At 49.7% G+C, this 21405-nt stretch overlaps 1 protein-coding gene across 2 annotated transcripts in view; it reads right to left on the minus strand.

The window, feature by feature from the left end:
• HIP1R (huntingtin interacting protein 1 related) overlaps nucleotides 1-21405 on the minus strand; it is a 78849-nt gene that overhangs the window by 40395 nt on the left and 17049 nt on the right. For both annotated transcript variants that reach the window (XM_027853489.1, XM_027853488.1), the window contains exons 2-4: nucleotides 4739-4802; nucleotides 2966-3108; nucleotides 2710-2766 (exon numbers count right to left, since the gene is read on the minus strand). In XM_027853489.1, coding sequence (XP_027709290.1) covers nucleotides 2710-2766; nucleotides 2966-3108; nucleotides 4739-4802 — 264 coding nt within the window. The remainder of the gene's footprint in view (nucleotides 1-2709; nucleotides 2767-2965; nucleotides 3109-4738; nucleotides 4803-21405) is intronic.

Genomic DNA, 21405 nt, shown 5'->3' on the forward strand with positions numbered 1-21405 from the left:
AGGCCCCTCCCAGCCCTGACATCCCCTGTTCTGAGGCCCCTCCCAGCTCTGACATCCCCTGTTCTGAGGCCCCTCCCAGCTCTGACAGTCTGTGCTTTCAGGTTCTTCCCGGCTCAGGATCATGAGATTCCTTCTTCCCAGGAATGGTACCCCCCTCGCCCCCCGTCCCATAACCCTGACCGCTCTCTCCCAAGGTTCTCCGCCTCTCCCTTGGCTGTCCCATCACCAGTCTCACCCTAGAAACTCATGGGAGGGGAGAGTGCCTCTCTCTGGGCGATGGGCCAGCTCTGCGTGGGACGCTTCTTAAGAATGCTGGTGGGCAGACATACCTTGGCTGACTGTGACAAACAGACCCAGGCCTACACGGGGTTCTCATCTGCGTCCCCTCGGTTCCTGGGCGGCTACCCAGGCTTAGACCCCAGCATGGGCTGTGGGCCTCCAGCAGGGTGTCTCTGTGCTTTTAAAAAGGGCATTAAGGAAGGCACACCCTTGCTAGGTCATTCCATTCCATCAGGCCAAGTCCTCCCTCGGGGGACCCTCCCATCTTGAACCTCAGCATGCTAGCCAGCTGTTCCATCCTCCATCCCCAGAATGAGCCAACACTATCCGTCTCATGTGAGCAGCACCGATCTGGAGACAGAAGCAACCTCTGAGACCGTCTTCTCCGGCCCTTTCATTTTACAGATGAGGAAACTGAGGCCTAGAGAGGTGAAGGCCAAAGAGACTGGAAGCATTGGGGGGGATTCAAACTCGGGTCCCCTGACTCTTTCCACTGTGACAGCTGGGATTAGGAGAAAAAGGCCTCCTCTTCACTCAGAAAACTGTTCTTCCTAGGGCTTAGAAGGGACCCAGGAATCCAGGTATGGGAATGGGCCAGGGCTCCAGAAATCTATTTTGGATCTAGGGGCTGGTTCCCCAAAACAGAGGAACAGATGCGTCCTTAGAGGAAAGAAAAACCAAAGGGCCCCCCAAAAAAATGGCAGTTGATTTCTACAGAAAACTGGCGGCCCATTGCACCTACTGATGGCTTTGGTGGATGTTTTAAATTATTTGCTGAACTGCCTTTTGGGGGGTGGGGGGGCTGGTGCAGGGGACAGAACATAGGGCCTGGAGTCAGGCAGATCTGAGTCCAAATCTGACCTCAGACACTTACCAGCTGTGTGCCCCTGGGCAAGTCACTGAACCTCTGCCTGCCTCAGATTCCTCATTTGTAAAAAGGGAATACCTACCTTTCCAGGGTTTTTGTGAGGATCAAGTGAGATAATAATTGTGAAACACTTACTTAGCTCAGTGCCTGGCACATACATAGTAGGCGTTTTTACAAATGCTAGCTATTATTTCTTTTTGATTCTTTGTTCCAAGAGATGGCTCGCTAGAGAAGGGATACGAAGGAATATATTTAGAAATAAAGATGACATAAAAAGAAATCAAATAGGAAAAGGAAATGCTTGTTGAATTAATGAATGCATAAAAGCAAATGCAATGTTTTTTTTTTTCCTTTTTAAAATTTGACATCTTAAAAAAAATTATGAGTTCCAAATTCTCTCCCTCTCCCTCTCTTGAGAAGGCAAGCAATTTGGTATTGATTATACATGTGAAGTCAAAGTAAAGAGAATCCAGATAAAGCTTACAGGAAACATTTGTCATCATAATGACATATGAGCACAATGGACAGAGAACTTGGCTTTGCAGTCAGGAAGTCTCACCTCAGACACATACTGGCTGTGTGACCCTGGGCAAGTCACTTAACCTCTTTCTGCCTCAGTTTCCTCAACTGTAAAATGGGATAATAAGGGCACCTACTTCCCAGGGTTATAATGTGGATGAAATGATATAATATCTGTAACGTGCACTGCAAACCTAAAACTGCTACATCAATACAGCTATTATTAATATTATTATTAAAACCAGTTACTACTGGAAACATTGAGTCTTTGACAGCTGTCCTGGGGGGGAGGAGGGTACTGAGAGGTAAGGGTCTTCCTGCTAGAATATGAGCTCCTTGGGGGCTGGGACTATTGCATTTTTGTCCTTGTATGGCCTTCAAGGCCCATTTAAAATTTAAAACTATAAATTATACTCTTATGATCTTGCACTGATGAAATTGCAAATTTGGATTAAAAAACAAAAAACAAAAAACAACCCCACCAGATGACATTTACACAGATCCCTAAGGTTTGCAGAGTGCTTTAAAGCCAATAACTCTTATTTTACAGCTGAAGAAACTTCAAACAGGTTCTGCCTTTCCCAGAATCCCACAGTGACTAGTATTGGAGGGGGGATTCGAACCCAGGTTTCCTGACTCCAGGTCCAGCCCCCTCCGCCCTCTCTCCTCAGCCATGATGCCTCAACAGCGTCTGGTTGTTTGCCAAAGGCTTAATCTTGTCTGATCACACCTTCTTTGGACAGGTATTTCAGGGTTTTATTTTCCCCGTTTCACAGATGGGGAAAACTGAGGGACAGAGAGGTGACTTGCCCAGGGTTACGCAGGCAGGAAGTGTCTGAAGCAACAGCAGAACCCAGGTCGTCCTGACTCCAAGGGCAGGGTTCTAGACATTGCCCCACACTGCCTCTCCGTGGAACCGAAAGTCACCCCGAGGCAGTAAATGGTCACTAAAACCCATGCGGGGGCAGAAAGGGAAGAGGTAAGGAGCAAATGGACTTGCCCTCTGCCAAGCCCCCGCCCCAAGCCTGGCTCCTGACACTTACCCACAGATCTCCCATCTCCCGAATGTTGCTCCGATACCTTTGGCAGTCATGGAGAACCTAGAACAGAGGGAGGAGAGGGGGTGGGAGAAGGAAGGGCCCCATCCGGGTCCACTCCCAAACCCAGGCTTTCAGTGTAGCGGCGGCGGCTGCTGCAGAGAATGGCCGGCGATCTCTGCCCCGGGGGTCGGCGGGGGCACCCGTCACCACCCCGAGGTCCTCCAGGATGCCAGGGGAGGGAAGCTGGCGCTCTACTCACGTTGGGGTGCCCGTCTCGAAGGACTTTATGGAGAACGTGGCAGAACTTCCAGCTGAGGATGGAGCTGCTGGCGAGGGGCAGGCCGATGGCGTAGGACCAGAAGGTGAAGGCCCCCTTCTCATGGTGGGTTCCCAGAATGATGCCTTCTCAAGGTCAAGGTCAACGTGGGGAGGAAACAGGCTCCTGTCTAGCCACGCAAGGGGTATGCACACAGCAGGTGCTTAATAGGGGTTTTTTGAGTGAATTAACCTTTTTTTTTGGTGGGAGGAGGCAGGCTGAACAGCTCCAGTTTGCAGGAATTTTCTGCAAGCCGTCTCCCCCAAATCTCCTGCCCTCCCTTTGTCCACAGGCAGGAAGGTAGTAAAATCATAGATTTAGAACTGACGGGCACCTACCGAGGTCTCCAGTCCAACCTCCTTGCTACAGAGAAGAAGCTAGGGGCCGGCAAGGGTAGCCCAAATACCAGCGTGTACATGGAGCCTTTCCTAATTCCCCACTGCTGGGGCCCCCCCCAACTCAGCTCATATTTAGGCCTAGCGGATAGGACACTGAGCCTAGAGTCAGGAAGACCTGAATTCAAATCCAGCCTAAGACACTTACTAGCTGTATGACCCTAGGCAAGTCACTGAACCTTTTTTTGCCTCAGTTTCCTTATCTGTAAAATGGGGATAACAAATAGCACCTACCTTCCAGGGCTACTGTAAGGATCAAAGGAAACATTTGTATAACACTTTAGCAGAGTGCCTGACACACAGTAGGTCCTTAACAAGTGTTTGTTTCCTTCTACTTTGTTCATATTAATTTTTTATATACTTATAAACGTGTTTCTTTCTTCATATTTGTGTCCCCAGCTCCTGGCATAATGTCTGGAACACAGAAGAGACTTCATACGTATTTGGTGACTAAGTGACTTGCCCGAGGCCACACAGCTCATAAGGCAGGACTGGAACCCAGGCCTGGTGACTACAAATCTGGGATTGTTTCCCACTGCACTACATTTTTCCTTCAACAACAGAGCATCATGGGTTTGCAAGGCTGGAGATGCCGGAGTCTGGGGCAAAGGATTCAGTGTCAGAGGCCCTGAGTCTGAGGCCGAGATCTGCCCCGGACTACCTGCAAAGGGCAAAAAGCTAGGGATGGAGTCAGAAGGCCTGGGTTCAAATCCCATTTCTGAGACACACTAGCTGGGTGACCTTGGGTAAGTCTGCTTCTCCGGGTCTCAGTTTCCTCAGGAGATTAAATGGCCTCTGAGGACCCTTCTGGGCCTAAATCTAGCCTTGCAGCATCCTGGGTAAATTCCTTTGCTGCTCTCAGCTATCAAACAAAGGGGTTGGACTGGATGGCTTCTAAGGTCCCTAGGCCTTGATCCCCCTGGGCCTCAGTCTCCTCCTCTGTTAAAAGAGCTGGCTTGACTAGATAGGTGACTTCTGGTGTCTCTCCCCAGCTCTACATCACGCACTCCTATGAACACCCCAAGGGGAGGGTAGGAGCAAGCTCAGACCACCTTGGGATGCTCAGAGCTGAGTCAGAAAGCAGGAAAGTCACGCTGCCTTGGCCTCAACTCTCAATCAATGAAAAACCTCACCAAACTGCAGACAGAGTGGATTTCTTAACGGATGTGCTTTCATGCATCCCTTGACTACATCCCCATCCCTCCTACAACAGCTCACTGCCGAGTCACGGACAGAGGAATCATGGTGACATTCTCCCCTTTCCCCCCAGCCCCACCCCTTTCCCCAAGGGATCCCGAGAAGAGGCTTCTGGGAAGGATACGGCGTGCATGCTTTTCCTTCACTGGAGCTTCCTGGGTGTTGATGGCTTTGCTTATGCTGATCGCCTATGAAAGAGAGAACAGCAGAGGTGAGACACAGGTCCAGGATGAACAGTCCTCCCACCATCATTTACAGCGGACATTTCTATAGGGTTTACAAAGCATTTTACATGCTCTATCATCACCACCATTTTAAAAATGAAAAAATACTGAGGCTGAGAGAGATTAAGGGCCCAGGGTCACATGGCTAGTAAGTGTCTGAGACAGGATTCAAACCCAGACCTTACTTATCCAGAGGCCAACGCTCATTCTTGTTACTATGCCACCCAACCTGCCCACAAAAGGAATCATCCCCAAAGCTGAGAAAAAAAAAATTAATCAGGGTACAGATGGAAATAGAAGGAGGGAAATACTAACATTCCAGATAAATGGATTCTGGTATAGTCCCTCTCCCTGAAAAAATGTCAAAGCGCTAATTCTCTGCTCTCTGTCGTCCTCCCCAATGTCCTCCCCTGACACAAAGACAGACAGAGAGACACGCACACACACCCGAGCCTCCAGAAAGCTGCTAGGGCCCAGGAGATACTGGAAAAACCAGGAGCTATTGATGAACACGGAACCTGCCCTCAAGTTCACACATCCACGCTTCACACCAGGATCCCCTTCTTCTCCCCCTCCCCCCAGGAAGGCAGGCAGTCAGCCTTGTTGCTTCTTTTCAAACAGATGGCTTAGTGTCACAGCCCAGTGATAACTGGTCTCCACCCCTGGGGCAGCACCACCCCCCAGTCACCTCTCTCCCCAGCCTCTACGAGCTCACAGCTGGTGCTCCTTCCTCTTCAGCACCCCCATGACCACTCACTTGGATGGCTACGGACCTCCCAGGAAACCAAGCCATTCACAGGTCCCACGCATCTCACCCCAACAAGAGAAAACCACAAATTCTATTTCTACCAGCTGAGCTCTGGGCCTCAGAGAAGGGAGAGAAATCCCACAAGACACAATGGCTGCAAAGAGCCAAAGGCTGGAAAGCCAGCTAAGAGCTTTTGGACCTGACTGGTCATGACCCTGAGACAGGGGACTCCCGGTATGGAAACTCTTCACTGATGGCAGTGGGCTGCTTGTCTGCGATGTCCTCTCAGCGAGCCCTTGTGGATGAGAAGTGACTTGGCCAGGGTCATACAGCTAGGATACAGCAAGTCTTTCTGATTCCAAGGGATTCTGCACTCTCACAATTTCTCTCCCAGTTAGGTTGTGGGGTTGGCAAAACTTTTTTACCAAGAAGATCACAGGATTCTAAGTTGGAAGGGAACTTAGGGACGGCTAGGGGGCGCCACGGTGCACAGAGCGCCAGGCCTGGAGTCAGGAAGACTCATCTTCCTGAGTTCAAATCCGGCTTCAGGCACTTACTGGCTGTGTGACCCTGGGCAAGTCACTTCACCCTGTTTGCCTCAGTTTGCTCATCTGTAAAATGAACTGGAGGAGGAAATGGAAAACCACTCCAGTACCTTTGCCCAGAAAACCCCAAATGGAGTCACGAAGAGTCAGACACAACTGAAAAAAGACTGAACAACAACAATTGTAATTCCCTCAAAAGAATATAAACTCCTTGAGAATGAGGACTGTTTAATTTCTGTCTTTGTACCCTCAGTGCCTGGCACACAGTAGGAGCTTAATAAATGTTTGATGATCAGCTGAGTGACCTCATGCTCCTCCTTAGTAACAGATGCTTGACCACAGCTATGTCATTTCCCTTTCTAAGCCTCAGTTCTCTCATGTGTAAAACAAGAGGGTTAGACCATCCAGCCTCTGGGGTACCTTCTAATTCCAGAGGCACAATCCTATGCCTCCCCAAGCAGGGACTGTATCCCCAGCTCAGTACAAGCACTTAATAAATCCTTGTTGAAATGAAATAAATTTGAGAGTTGTTGTGGTTAAAAAAATCCATCAGCTGATGGCAGCTGTGGAGAGAGGTCCTATCATGAAGAAGACCTGAGTTCAAATCTTGCCTCAGACACTTAGGAGTTAGGTGACCCAAGGTAAGTCTGCCTCAGACCCTCTGTCTGCCTCAGTTTCCCCAATGGCAAAATGGGGATTATAACAGCGCCTACCTCATAGGGTTGATGGGAGGATCCAATGGGATAATCATGGTAAAGCATTTAGCCCAGTGCCTGGCGCGTAGGCATTACACACGTGCTTATTCCCTTCTCTGCCTCACATCCATTTCTACGGCCTCCATTTCTACATCCAGTGTATATCTGGAATCAATCCAAGCAGCAGGGCCCTGTGCTGGACCCTCTTCTCTGTTCCCCTGGTACACCCTCACTTGGTGACCTCATTAACTCCCACGGGTTCAATTATCATCCAGAGCTCCTGATCCAGTCCTAACCTTCCACCTTCACTCATCTCCTGGTTCGCTCCTGACTCCAAGCTTTCCAACCTGGTGTGGCTCCACTTTCTAGGCCCGTCCCCTCCTCTGATCGGTGAAACCGCCATTTTGAAGAAATGCCCGAACCAGCCTTTTATTCCCAGGGCTTAGCACCTGGCCTGGCACACAACAGCCCATTCACAAATGCCTGTTGGCTCGTCCACAGCTCCAGCCTCAGCTGCCTCCCAGACATCTCCTTGTGGATGTCCCCAAAGCATCTCACACTCAACCCGTCCAGAATAGAAACCGTTCTCTTTCCCCCGAAACTCTCTCCCCTCTTCCCAATTACAGCCAAGGACACTACCATCCTCCCAGTCACCCAGGCTCCTCGTTGGCTTCCCAGCCTTAAGCCTCTCTCCTCCCTGATCTATCCCCTAGCACATAGTCTGAACTGAACTGAACACTGTGAAAGAGCTTCCAGAAGCACGTTAAAACAAGAACACGCAATCCCAGATAATTTAACTAAATCAGTCAGTCAATCAATAAATATTTATTAAGTGCCTACTATGTGCCAGGCACTATGCTAAGTGCCTAGGGTACAAAAAGGCAAAAGACAGTCCCTGCCCTCAAGGAGCTTACAGTCTAATGGGTGAGGAAGCAAGCAAATACGTACAAACAAGCGATCTACAGGACAAATAGGAAATAATTAACAGGGGGAAGGCACTGGAATTAAGAGGGGTTGGGGAAGGCTTCCTGGAGGAGGGGAGATTTTAGCTGACACTCAAGGAAATCAGGTTGGCCAGTAGGAGGAGAGGAAGAGGGAGAGCATTTCAGGCATGGAGGACAGCCACAGAAAATGCCAGAGCCCAGAACTGGTGGGTCTTGTCCGTGAATAAATGTTTATTGACTAAATCAGCACAGTATAGTGGATGGAGCACTGAATTTGGAGTCAGGAAGATCTGGGTTCAAATCCCACCCCAGACACTATGTAACCACAGATAAGTCACTTTCGCAGGCCTCAGTTTCCTTCTGTACAATGATGGGGTTATGCCTGAAAACCTCTCAATACCCTTCTTCCCTCTATAGCTAACATCGTACTAGAGCCTGAGGAGACCAGCTTGGAGATGAAAGCTTCAAAGCCTGGAGCTGAGGGGGACCTCAGAAAACATCTAACGGAATGCAACCTTTAAAGATGAGGAAACTGAGGTCCAGACTGATGAGATGCTGGAAGTGACCTCGGGGGATAGCTAGTCTAATAACCCTTCCATTTTACAGATGAAGAAACTGCGCCCCAAGAGGTGATGTGATTCACCCTTCCCCCACGAGCCTTTGAAGCTCAGAAAGGTCTATGAGATGCTGAGTGAAGTGAGCAGAACCAAGAGAACATTGTACACAGTAACAGCCACGTTGTGCAATGACTAATATTGATAAACTTAGCCCTTCTCAGCAATACAAGGATCTAAGACATCTCCAAAGGCCTTGTGACGGAAAATGCTAACCACATCCAAAGAAAGAACTATGGAGTTTGAATGCAGATTGAAGCATACTATTTGCTAGCTTTTTTTCTCTTCTGTTGACTTTTGTTTCCTCTTTCTGGTGATTCCTCCTAATGGTTCTAATTCTTACTTACAACATCACTAATGTGAAAATATGTTTAACAGGAATGTATATGTATAGCCTATATCAGATTGTGCGCCGCCCTGGGGGGGAAGGGAGGGGGAGAAAAATTTAAAACTCAAAAGCATATGGAAGTGATTGTTGATAAATCAAAATAAATTAATCAAAAAAAAAAAAAAAAAAAAAGGAAGGTCTATCGGAGTAGACCAAGACTGAGGCGCAAAGAAGCTGGGTATGTTCTGTGTGCCCAGGACAAGCATCACACAAACACCTCCCCAGAGACACAACCCATAGCTCCATGAATGGAAAATATGGGTTGGATGGACAGCCTTCACTTACAGCTGATTCAGAATGATGGGGTTAAGGCTGTGGTGAGGGGGGAGGAGGAATGCACAGAGAAAGAGGAGTTTTGGTTTCTATTTCTATCACATCCCCAAAGGTCAACTGGTTGTACAAACAGCCAACACAGGTCCAGGAAAGCAAAAAGACCCAAATCCTAGGCCCCACCTGAACCCCTCCCTTTGGCAGTGGGGGAAAGGTCGAGGGAGGGATGCGGTTGAAAGGGGTGGTTATGGTGAGACTCATACCTAGGGCTAATTCACAAGTTTGTCCATGGTTAGTAAAAAATAAAGATGTCTCTTCATCTTACTCATCTATACAAGAGTGCGGCCGAATTTTCCAGAAAATGGAATGGCCTAGTAGATTTGATCTAATCCAGTCTATGAGACAGCCATCAGTGGATGATGGATGATGGGGGCAAGGGCCTTCACAGCAAGGCTCACAACACCATATGGAGCCACACATACCCCCCACAGCCATCAGCTGCCAAATCTTGTCTCTGCCCACATGGATCCCCCAGTCCGGCCCCTCATCACCCAGGCCAGTTCTAAGGCCCTCTCGTGGGTCTCCCTACCTCCACCTCTTCAGTCCATTCTCCACACAACTGCCAAACTGGTTTTCCTGAATCTCTGACCATGGATGGTACTCCCAAGCCCAATGAGCTCCAACGCCTCCCTTCCTGCCTCTGCCTTCTCTTTGGCACCACAAACTGGTCTCAGCCAATTTCCCCAGGCTTTTTACAGGGGTCCTCTATGCCTCCCTATAAATGACAGGGTGGTCCAGGAGGAAGACTGCTAAATTTGGAGTCAGTAGAGACTTCAGTTCAAATCCCACTTCTGACATTTACTAGCTGGGTGACAAAGGGTAAGTAAGTCTTGGCACCTTCTGTGAGCCTCAGTTTCTTCACGTGTAAAATGGGCATACTGTTGCCTATGGTTCCTGCCTTACAGGGTTGCTGTGAAAATCAAATGAGATGATGTATGCTATCTTAGCTATCCTTATAAGAACAGAAATACCATGGGAGGCGTCCAAGACTCTCCCCCTTTCAGAACCAACCCAGAGACCTACATGGAAGACACAGACCATGGAGGACAAAGGGAGGGAGAGGAATCATCAATTTGGAGTTCAAGGTCACCCGTTTACAGAAAGGGAAAACAAGGTCTTGAGAGGTCAAGCCATTTGCTTAAGGTCACCCAGATGGTGAGTGGCAGAGCCAGCATTAGCAGGCCCTTTGACCCCTTAATCCAAGGCTCTTTCCACGACTTTCTACTGTTTCTCCAGGCCACATGGCCCAGCCCTCAGCTGACCACAGCACAGCCTGCTCTGGCCAGGCCCTCCCTCCACCAGCTCCCAGTCGCTCTGACCTCCTTTCACACAGGCCCCCATTGTGCCCCTGATTCATTTAGATTCTGAGATCTGAGGCTGCAACTCAACTGTATAAATTACTGGAAGCCTTGCTCTTCTCTCCCCCAGGGCACCAGCGGGCACTAAACCTCAGGGGATGCCAGCTTCTCCCTGAGTCATCTCAAAACATTGGGGTGCTCTGGTCTTTTCAGTCCCAAATACTGAAATGAGAGGGCTGATTTGGAGATTTGTCATCCTCACCCCACGGGAACTCTGGGGACTTTGGAGCACGGTCCTCCTTGAAAATAGCCCTTATCTCCCTCATCACAGTAGCCTGGCTCAACTGCTCTTCCCTGGAAACAGGAATGCTAGGAACTTTCCTACAAGGAGTGCCTTCAGCTCCCTTGCAAGCACTTGGGCTTATAAGACATGAAATGCAGAACAGGTTTTATTTAACACAATACTACTTAGAGAGAGACAAGACGGGTTAGAATGCATCATTCAGTTTCTATTTGGAACACACACACACACAGACACACACAGACACACACACACAGACACACACACGGGATTTTCTGCTTTTGTATCTCCAGCACCTGCATTAGTCCTGGCACAGAGATGCAAATAAATACTGATTGATTGACTCACGGATCTGAACTCACAAATAACCAAGGAAATTGCAGAAGCTACTTTAGGCTGGATGTTAACAAAACAACTTCCTAACAATCAGAGCCACTGAAAGCAGATGGGCTGCCTCTGGAGGCAGGGCTGGGGGGGGATCCCCTTCCCTAGATGGGTATTTGTTGGGGGCTGCTTGGAAAGGGAATTCTTGTGCCCTGTGTGGGCTGAATTACAAGGTCTCTGAGATTCCTTCTAGCTCTGAAATTTTGTGATAAAACCGTCCTCCCCATTCCGATGAGCCTCAGTCTTCCCCCAGAGACCTGATACAGTCCTCCCAACTGGACTCCTGGTCACCTTTCTTACCTTGCCCTCTCCTGCCTCCATGCTGGGCATGGGTCTCACCTCTCAGCCCTCCATCCCATCTCCTTCTGTTGATGTCCCCTTTCCCCTCCTTCATGGCCCAGCTTAGAGCTGCCCTCTCCATGAAGCCTTCTCTGACTACCCCCCAGGTGAAAACACTTCTCTTCTCCAGTGTTGGCCCGGGGTCTCTCCTGTGCAGGCTCCCAGCCTCCCTTGTCCCGTGGATGTGTTTTTCTCCAATTAGATCAAAGTTCCCCGAGGGCAGCATTGATGTCCAGTAATACCTTTCTATCCATGGCACCTAGCTCAGGGCAACAGCCAGCAATTAATCCATCTCTGTGGGATGAAATAACAATAACAAAACAGCTTTGATTTCTAAGACTGATTCCTCAACAGATCACCTGGTCCAGGGGTGGAGAACCCGTGGCCTTCTAGGTCCTTGGGTGCGGCCTTTGGACTGAGTCCAAGTTTTACAGAACAAATCCTTTTATTAAAGGGTCCTGGTCCAACCTTCCACCCATCCTGCCCGCCTGTGGGGAGGGCTGAATCTAAACAGAATATATCAGATTTGAACGGGACCCTACCTTGTACCACCATCATCCTCATCCAACCTTTGCTTGAAGACCTCCAGAAAGGTGCAGCTAGGTGGCACAGTGGATAGGGCACTGGCCCTGGATTTAGGAGGACCTGAGTTCAAATTCGGCCTCACGCACATAACACTTACTAACTGTGTGACCCTGGGCAAGTCACTTAACCCTATTGCCTGCCCCCCCCTCCCAAAAAAAAACCTCCAGAGAGAGGAAGCCCACTTCCTCCCAAGATGGGGCAGCTCCCATCAGAAAGGCTCTCCTGACACCAAACTGAGATTTGTCTCTACACAAACCCTCAGGGAGCCAAGCAGACAGAACTTGGCCATCCTTTGATTCCCATGACAGCCCCCTGAATCCATGAAAAGAGCTATTCTCACGCCTTTCCTAAGTCTCCTCTAAAAGACTCCAGTACCTTCAACCCACCTTGGGCAGCCCGGTGGTACAGCTGATAGAGTACTGTGCCTGGAGTCAGGAAGACCTGAGTTCAAATCTGGCCTCAGATAGGAGCTGTGCGACCCTGGGCAAGTCACAAGCTCTGTAAAATGAGGATAATAATAACACCTAGCTTGCAGGGCTGTTGTGAGGATCAAATGAAATCATAATTGTAAAACGCTTAGAACAGTGCACACTATACAAATGCTAGTTGTTTTATTATTATTATTATTATTATTAACCACAGTCTCAAGGCCCCTCATCAGCTCAGCTGACTTCCTGTGGATGCCCCAAATTGGATACAATACCCCCAGAGAGGTGTGACCAGAGCCAAGGACCATGGAACTATCACCTTCCCCGTCCTGGACACCACAACCCTCTTCAGGCAGCCCCAGATGGCATCAGCTTTCTTGGCCACCATGTCACCCCTTTGACTCGTGTTGCCAGCAACAGCCATCTCTCCTGTTTAAAGGTTGCCTTCCCATCCTCCCTCGGCAGTCTGCCCCAGGGGTCAAGCATCCTCCATTCTAAACCAACTCTGCTGACCGCGAGGGCTCCTTCTCACCTCACCAACATGGCAGGACAACCAAGCCCTGATGACCTTCATCCTGGCCCTCTGACTCTTGGACTCCAGACCCCAAAGACAGAAATGGGAGGGGAGCTAGGAGGGAACTTAGAGGTCATTTGCTCCAAATTCCTCACTTTACAGAAGAGGAAACTGAGTCCATCAAAGTTTGAAGGTCACAGAAGTAGAAAGTATCCGAGGCAAGATTTGAACCCAGGTCTTCTGACCCTAAGGCCATCGCTCTTCCCGCTGTACTGTAAGGTCGGTGGGCTACAGCCCAAAGGATCCTTGACTTGAAGTCAAGAAGACCTAAGTGCAAGTTTGAGTCCTACCAACTGAGATCTCGGGCCGTTTACTTGAGTCAATAAGCATTTATTAAGTGCCTACTACATGCTGGGTGCTGAGCTAAGTTCTGGAGATTACAAAGAAAGGCAAAAAGACAGTCCCTGCCTTTAAGGAGCTCCCAGTCTAATGCAGGAGACAACATACAACTTTGCCTCCCTCAGTTTTACTCTCCTCGTCTGAATAAGAAGAATAACAAAACCTACAATACCCACGCCACAGAACAGTAATGAGGATTAAATAAAATCATCAATGGAAAGTTTCATGCAACTGTTAACTGACAAAATGCAAACTAATGTTATTATGGCAAAGCAGCCTGATGTAGCAGAAAGGTCACTGGGTTTAGACTCGGAGGATCTGGGTTCGAATCCTGGCCCGCTTACTGGATGGGCCAAGTCCATAAATCTCTCTGGACCTTACTTTCCTCACCTCTAAAAAAGGGAGGGGGGGAGAGTGTGAGACAGTTCCCAAGGTTCCCCCCCCAGAACTCCTAGCTCTATGGCTCACTGGTCCTCATCATAACCTCATGTGTAAAATGGCGGGTCTTGGCTAGATGGTCCCAATGCTGCCTTCCAACCCTAAAGCTGAGGATCCTACAAAGGGATCTGGGCTTGGAAAGTTGACCTGGTCTTAGAGCACTTGCCACAGGAGGGGCGGGGGCCCCCTCACTGCCAGCTCCTTCCCCAGGACATCCCAGCCAAGGGTGCTGGGCCGCTCTGACAGAGCTCTCTGGCTTCAGAGGGCTGCTTTCTCAGGCGTTATCAGAAATCAGCTCCTCTCCAGCCAATGAGAAGCGACTTGCATCTCCACTCTCCTCCCCCCACATCCCAGGTCACTTCAGAGCAGGATTTCCTTACCCCTGTAGAGAAAATCTGGTGGGGTCAGGTGGAGAGAGTGATTGGGGGGGGGAAGGGAAGAGGAGAAGGGGAGGTTTGGGTGGCTGCCTAAGGAGGGAGGGGGAACTGAGAACCTAGCGGGATCCCTTCCCACCCTCCCCTGCTTTTCTAGGGCCAGCCCTCGGCTACGGCATCAGTCCGTCACCAGGAGGCAGAGAACAGGACACAGTTCAGCCCCAGTTCGGTCTTGTGAAGAGTGTGACTGTGTGTGTGAGCGTGTGTGTGTGCGTGCACACACGCGCATGCTAGAGGAGACAGGCTGGACGCCTTCCCTGCTCTGCCACCCCCCTGGCAAACACAGTGCCGTTGTGTGCCGGGCAGGCAGATGTCTCAGGACGAGGAGGGCGGCTCAGAGGGAACGAGGCCTCCGGCTTCCCCGGGCACAGGAAACCACACACAAGGAGGCACAGTCCTTGGGCACAGTGGGGGCTTGTTACATTTCACAGGGCCCCGCTATTGGAAAGAGGCTGGGCGGCCAAATCTCGTCCCAAGAGAAGACAGGGCAGGGCCACTTCAGGGAATCTGGGAGTGAAAGGACACAGACCTTGCCCCCCCCCCCCCGCTCCCCTCCCCCCTCCACAGGCTGAGGTGTGCACTCCAGCCTTCTACCAGGGAAATCTGCTGGGGAGACGGTAACGTGAGGGAATGGGATGGACTCAGGAGTCATGAGCCTGGGAGGAGGGGTTCTTAACCTGGGGTCCGTGGCCCCTAAACCACTTTACCTTCCTGGCTCTCAGCGGCTTCCTCTGAGGCCCCCTCCGGCTCTAAATCTACGGTCCTATGAATTTCACCGGGTGACCTTGGACAAGTCACTTAACGTCTCCAAGGCCTCGGTTTTGTGGTTCACAAAACGAGTAGGTTGAACTCACTTGACCTCTGAGGCCCCCCTGCTCCAAACCAGCAATCCCATAATCCTATTCTGATGCACATCTGGCTCCTCCCTTACCTGTGGGAGCAGGGGATGGAAGAGGATTCCCAACCCAATCGGGGCAGCACAGTGCCAGGCACTGTGTGAGGGGACGAAACTCGGTGAGAAACAGGCCCCCAGGGCCAGCACTCTATCCACTGTATCACCCAGCTGCCTCATGGGTATCAGGGGGTGTGTGTGCGAGTGTGTGCATGTGTGTGTGTACACATGTGTACGTGTGTGCGCGTGTACACGTATGTGTGTGTGCATGCGTGTGCATGTACACGTATGTGTGCATGTACACGTATATGTGTGTGCGTGTGCATGTGTGTGCATGTACATGTATGCATGTGTATATGGTACTCAGCAGTGTCTCAAACACAGTAGGTTTTGATAATTGTTTCTTACACACACACACACACACACTTCTGTTGTTTGCATCTAACCACAAGCCCATAGACAGTGAGTTCCCTGAGGGCAAGGACCAAGTTTTGCCTTTATGTGTATCTTTAGCACTCAGCACCTCAAATATCTGTTTTCCCTGGTGGCAGCACTCTATCCAATGATACAAGCAGCCACCCTTCCTGGGTTGCTGTGTCCAGTCTTCTGGTGAGGGGCTGGGCCAGACCTCCAGAGGCAGTCACACCACTTGGGGGAGGGGGAGGGCAATTTCAGTCCCCCTCCTCTTCTAACTTTCAGGCTCCGCCTTGATTTTTAAGGCTCAGCTCAGATGGCACCTCTTCCATGAAGCCTTTCTTGATATACCCAGCTAAAAATGTTTACACAAGTATAGAGTTCTAGTTCTAGACCAGGAAAGGCTCTCGGGAGTTATCTAGAACAAATTGTTCATTTTATGGATGAGGAAACTGAGGTGGGGGCAGTGAAGCGGCCCATCTGAGATGTCACAGGTAATAAGCAATGGCAGGATTTGAACCTGGGTCCTCTGACTAGGGGCAGCTAATTGGCACCACAGTGCACAGAGCATAGGGCCTGGAATCAGGAAGACTCATCTTCCTGAGTTCAAATCTGGCCTCAGATACTTAATAGCTAGGTGACCCTGGGCAAGTCACAGAACCCCATCTTCCTCAGTTTCCTCAACTGTCAAATGAGCTGGAGAAGGAAAGGGCAAACCATTCCAGTAGCTTTGCCAAGAAAACCCCCAACAGGGTCACAAGGAGCCGGACACAGCTGAAATGACTGAACAACAAAGCCCTGACTAGAAATCCTGTGCTCTTAGATTGTAAGCTTGCTGAAGGCAGGGACATTCGATTTGGATTGGGTTTTGTTTTTCCCTTTGTATCTTCAGTGTTTAATAAGCGTTTGCTGAATTGAATCAAGTTGGTAAGTGGGGCCAGCTGAATCAGACATGCTTCAATTGAATTCCCTGCAGTTTTCTCTCTCTCCCCCGCCTGTATTCCTTCAAGCACCCCACCGCCAGCCCTCTACTGCTTTCCAGTTCAGACTGTGCAGTCAAATCATTACTGGCACCATGACTGGGAAGGGCGTGTCAAATGAGTCATCTTCCTAGCCCACTCACCGGTCTGGTAGATTTCCACACCGAAACACCCCCTCCTGGACACCACTGCCCTCTTAAGTGTTAGCCCAAAGACTGTGTCTACTATTACATCCCCAGTCCTTGGCCCAGTGCTTAGCACACAGCACGTGCTTTGTAAGTTTTTTTCATTCATTCATCCACCTATCCATCCATTTACCCATCCACCCATTCATCTACTCACATCTACTCATAACCTCCTACACTAAGAGAAAGTATTGAAGTAGGGCTTTCCACAGAGGCACATGGAGTAGGTGCTTAATGAATGCTTACTGAACTGATTCTACCCATTTTGCAGATGGGAAAACTGAGGCCAGAAGCAGGGACTTCCTGAAACAGAGGAGCCCAAACTGCAGGGTTCTGGGTTTCCTCCGCTGTTCTAGCCCACAGACAAACTTCCTTCCTCAAAGCCACAGACACACCTCAAAGCAAGGGCAAGATGAGGGCTGCCTCTCAAGACAGTACCCTCCGCTTTGGGGCAAGTCCGATCATTAGGCTTCTCTGCCCCTTCCGGATGCCATCTGGGGCCAAGCAGAAACAGCCAGCTCATCAAGGAGAGTTTCCAGGGCTCTGGCCACATTTCTCGCCTGGAGAAATACGTGAGATACGCCCAGCCCACTGGTGACTGAGGAAAGAGATGATTGCTGATGTCCAGTCAGGCAGAGGCCTGTGCTTGCCTCTCTCAAACATTTTTCTGCTATCCTCAGGGATCAAGGGATCCAAAGATCCAGATGTGGTGGGGCTTCAGACAGCCTGGAGACCAGCCCTCTCAGTTTACAGATGAGAAGACTGAGGTCCAGGAAGGGCCAGAGACAGGAATAATCACTGATTCAGAGCTAGAAGGGACCTCTGAGGTCATCTACTCCCACCATCTCATTTTACAAAGGAGGAAACTGAGACAGACAGAAATTAAGTGACGGGGGCAGTCACACAGCTAGTAAATGTCTGAGGGGAAATTCAAACTCAGAGTCCAGTGTTTAACCACTTCAACATCTAGCCTGCAGAGGGAGGAGAGCCGGACAAACAGGGTGTGTTCGTGTATGCGTGTGGGGAGGGAAGCGACGAGAGCAGACGGCCTCGGCCGAGGGCAGCAGGGAGAAGGGCAAGGAAGCCCCCCAAGGCAGACAAACATCCTTCTCCCGTCCACAACAGGAACCCAGGTTCCCAAGAGTCCCCGGGCCTCACAATACAACACAGGAAACAAACCCCAGCTGCAGAATATACTTGGACCCACAGAGAGCAATTGTACCAAGAGCACTCAGAAGACCTGGGTCCAGAATCCACTGCCAGGCTCACCTTGAACCTGCTGACTCATTAGTCATAAATGGCATTTATTTGTTTTTGTTCTTGTTTTTTTTTAAAGGCAATTGGGGTTAAGTGACTTGCCCAGGGTCACACAGCTAGTAAGTGTCAAGTGTTTGGTCTGAGGCCAGATTTGAACTCGGGTCCTCCTGACTTCAGGGCCGGTGCTCTATCCACGGCACCACCTCACTGCTCCACAAATGGCATTTAAACGACGAGTTTAAAGTCTGCAAAGCACTCAGCAGACATCACGTCTTCTGATTCTCCAGATGCTACCTCAAGACAGGTGCCGCTATGGTCCCATTTTACAGATGAGGAAAAGGATGTTCAGAGTTTTGTCTGAGGTCAAACAACTGTCAGAGCTGGGAGAGGAACCCTGACCCACGAGGGCTCAGACAGAGCGGGAAGAGACCTCATCCTCTCCTCATTTTACAGATGAAGAAACTGAAGCCCAGGGAAGGGGCAGTGTGTTCCCACAGTTACACAGTTGGGATCTGATCAGGCCCTCAGACCAAGTCCAGGGCCCAATCCATCACGCCTTAGCTGCGCCTGTGTGTCTGTGTGTCTGTTTGTCTGTCTGTCTGTCCTTTAGGGTTTTAAAGGCACAACATTTCATATAGTCTCCTAATTCACAAAAGTAAAGTTCTATAATCCATCCTTCATTCTGCCACGTCTATAACCCTCTTTTTTTTTGGGGGGGGGCTAGGCAATGGGGTTAAGTGACTTGCCCAGGGTCACACAGCTAGTAAGTATTATGTATCTGAGGACAGATTTGAACTCAGGTCCTCCTGAATCCAGGGCTGGTGCTCTATCCACTGTGCCACCTGGCTGCCCCCCTATAACCCTCCCAAAGCCCAGGCCTTCGCTCCCTATTGCCTCTGGGATAAAATGATGATAATGATGATGATAACGATAATAATAATAATTGTTGCTATTGTTCAGTCTTTTCAGTTATGTCTGACTCTCCATGACCCTGTTTGGGGTTTTCTTGGCAGAGATCCTGGAGAAGTCTTGCCATTTTCTTCTGCATCTCATTTTACAGAGGAGGAAACTGAGGCAAACAGGGTGAAGTGACTTAACCAGGGTCACACAACTAATAAGTGTTTGAAGCCAGATTTGAACTCAGGTCCTCCTGGCTCCAGGGCCGGCACTTTACCCACTGCACCACCTAGCTGCAATAATAATAACAATAATAATAATAATAACAACAACAACAACAATAAATGATAGTACTTTAAGGACTGCAACACGCTTTTACATATGTTATCTCATTTGATCCTCAAAGCAACCCTGAGAGGGAGGTGCTGTTGTTATCCCCATTTTACAGATGAGGAAATGGAGCCTGAGAAAGGTTACGTGATTTGACCAGGGTCACACAGTAAGTAGCAGAGGCGGCATCTGAACCCAGGTCTCCCTGATTCCAGTTCTAGTGTGGCAGTCGAGGCTGTCCACGGTCAATGTGCTTCGTGTCCAGTCCAACAGGACTTGGGGTTGGTTCTTCCCTGTGACGGGCCCTTTGCCTCTTTCTCTAATCGCCCGTCCATGCTGGCTCTTTCTTCAAGGCTCAGCCACTTCCTCTGACCCCTCCCCCGCCGAAAGGGCCGCCAGTCACTCCCTCCAGCTGGCCCCAGACACACTGCACACTCCACTCCCGCCATCTTTTCATCCACCCTGCCGCCAGGGGCCCAAACCACCCTCCCTCCACCCTGCTTTTCACTCCTTCTTGACCTGGGCAGAATAATCAAATCAACACAGGCCGATGCTGCTAAGGAAGGGCACATCAATCCACCCCCACCCCGCCATGACTCCATTCACCAACCCTGGAATTTTCCAAACCAAAGCACCATTTCTGGCCAACGCCTCCCTCTGTGTGCTGTCTCCCCATCTTAGAACACAATGTCCTTGAGGGCAGGGACCGTCTTGTTTTTGTATTCTCATCTCCAGCGTTTAGCACGGTCCCAGGGACACAGTAGGTGTTTGATAAATGTTTGCTCATTCATTCATTCATTCATTCATTCATTCATTCATTCATTCATTCATTCATTCATGCCTTAGATTTTTCCCAGAACTCTGGCTGGTCTCTCACCCCCAAAATCCAAGTTCTAAACCCCTGCCCAGGTTTGGGCAGGACTAAGTCAGGCTGCTGAGGGGCAGCCCTGTGATTCTGAGAGGCGGAGACCGTCCTCTGCTCACAGGAGTTTGAAACCCTTGAGATACACCTGCTAACGCTTGAAGGAACAAACCCATCTTTGTTTCTCATGCAAATAAGTTTAAAAAACCCCACCAGGTGCCAGCAGAAGCCGTGGTGCCCGGGGCATTGGAATGGAGGTGGTAACAGGCCCCTCCCAGGTCCACCAAGGCCAGCCCCGGTCCTCCCCTTGCCCGCTGATTGGCTCCAAGGAGGCTCACAGGTACCAACAGAACCGTTTCCTGGAACGATGACCAATTGTGTAAAATGAACCAGCCAGCGTCTTAAGGGACGCTGTTGCCACAGAAGGAAAAAGCAGCCTCGGTCAGGTGGCCAAGCTCCCATCTGGGACGTGCTGCAGAGACGTGGCACGCCCTGGACGCAGGACCAAAGCAGGTAGGACGTGAGCACCCGCAAAGCGGATTCTTTTAATTTAATTTAATGAATTTAATTCAATTTGATGAATTGATAAACATTTATTAAGTACCTACTGTGCGCCAGGCCCTGTGCTAAGTGCCGGGGATACAAAAAGAGGCAAAAGACAGCCCTGCCTTCAAGGAGCTCACAATCTAATAGGGAGATAAACATGCAAGTAAATAGGTACAAAGCAAGCCACATACAGCGTAAGATCACAGGGTTTACATCTGCAGAGGGCCCGGGACACCTTAAAGAGTCAGGAATCTTCGGGTTCAAATCCTGCCACTGATAGCTACAGGACCACAGCTTCCTCAACTGTAAAATGGGCGCAGGAACACCTGTAGGTATGCTCCCCACAGAGATGTCCTGAGGCTCAAATGAAATAACATGCGGAGTCCTTTACAGACTTTAAAATGCCTTTGTTAATTATTATTATGATTGTTATTATCCAGTCCAACCCCCCCATTTCACAGAGGTGAAAACTGAGGCCCAGAGATGAAGTTACTTGCTCAAAGTCACACAGCAGCACAGTGGGATTAGGAAGCTAGGAGGGCTGTTTCTGACATCAGGAAGACCCGAGTTCAAAACCTACCTCAGACACTACCTGTGTGACCCTGGGTAAGTCACAACTTCTTGGTCACAATTTCCTCATCTGTAAAATGGGGATAATAATAGCGGCTACCTCCCAGGGTTATTGTGAGGATAAAATCAGATAATAAAGGGCTCCATATATACTAGCTATTACTGTTACTGTTGTTGTTACAATGTGGGTCCTGGGTCCAAATTCAGTGCTCTCACCTACAAGTCACACCTGAGAGGTAGCTCTTTACGA

This window comes from Vombatus ursinus, unplaced genomic scaffold, assembly GCF_900497805.2.
Source record: "Vombatus ursinus unplaced genomic scaffold, bare-nosed wombat genome assembly UNPS02009994.1, whole genome shotgun sequence".
In the NCBI taxonomy this organism is placed as follows: Eukaryota; Metazoa; Chordata; class Mammalia; order Diprotodontia; family Vombatidae; genus Vombatus; species Vombatus ursinus.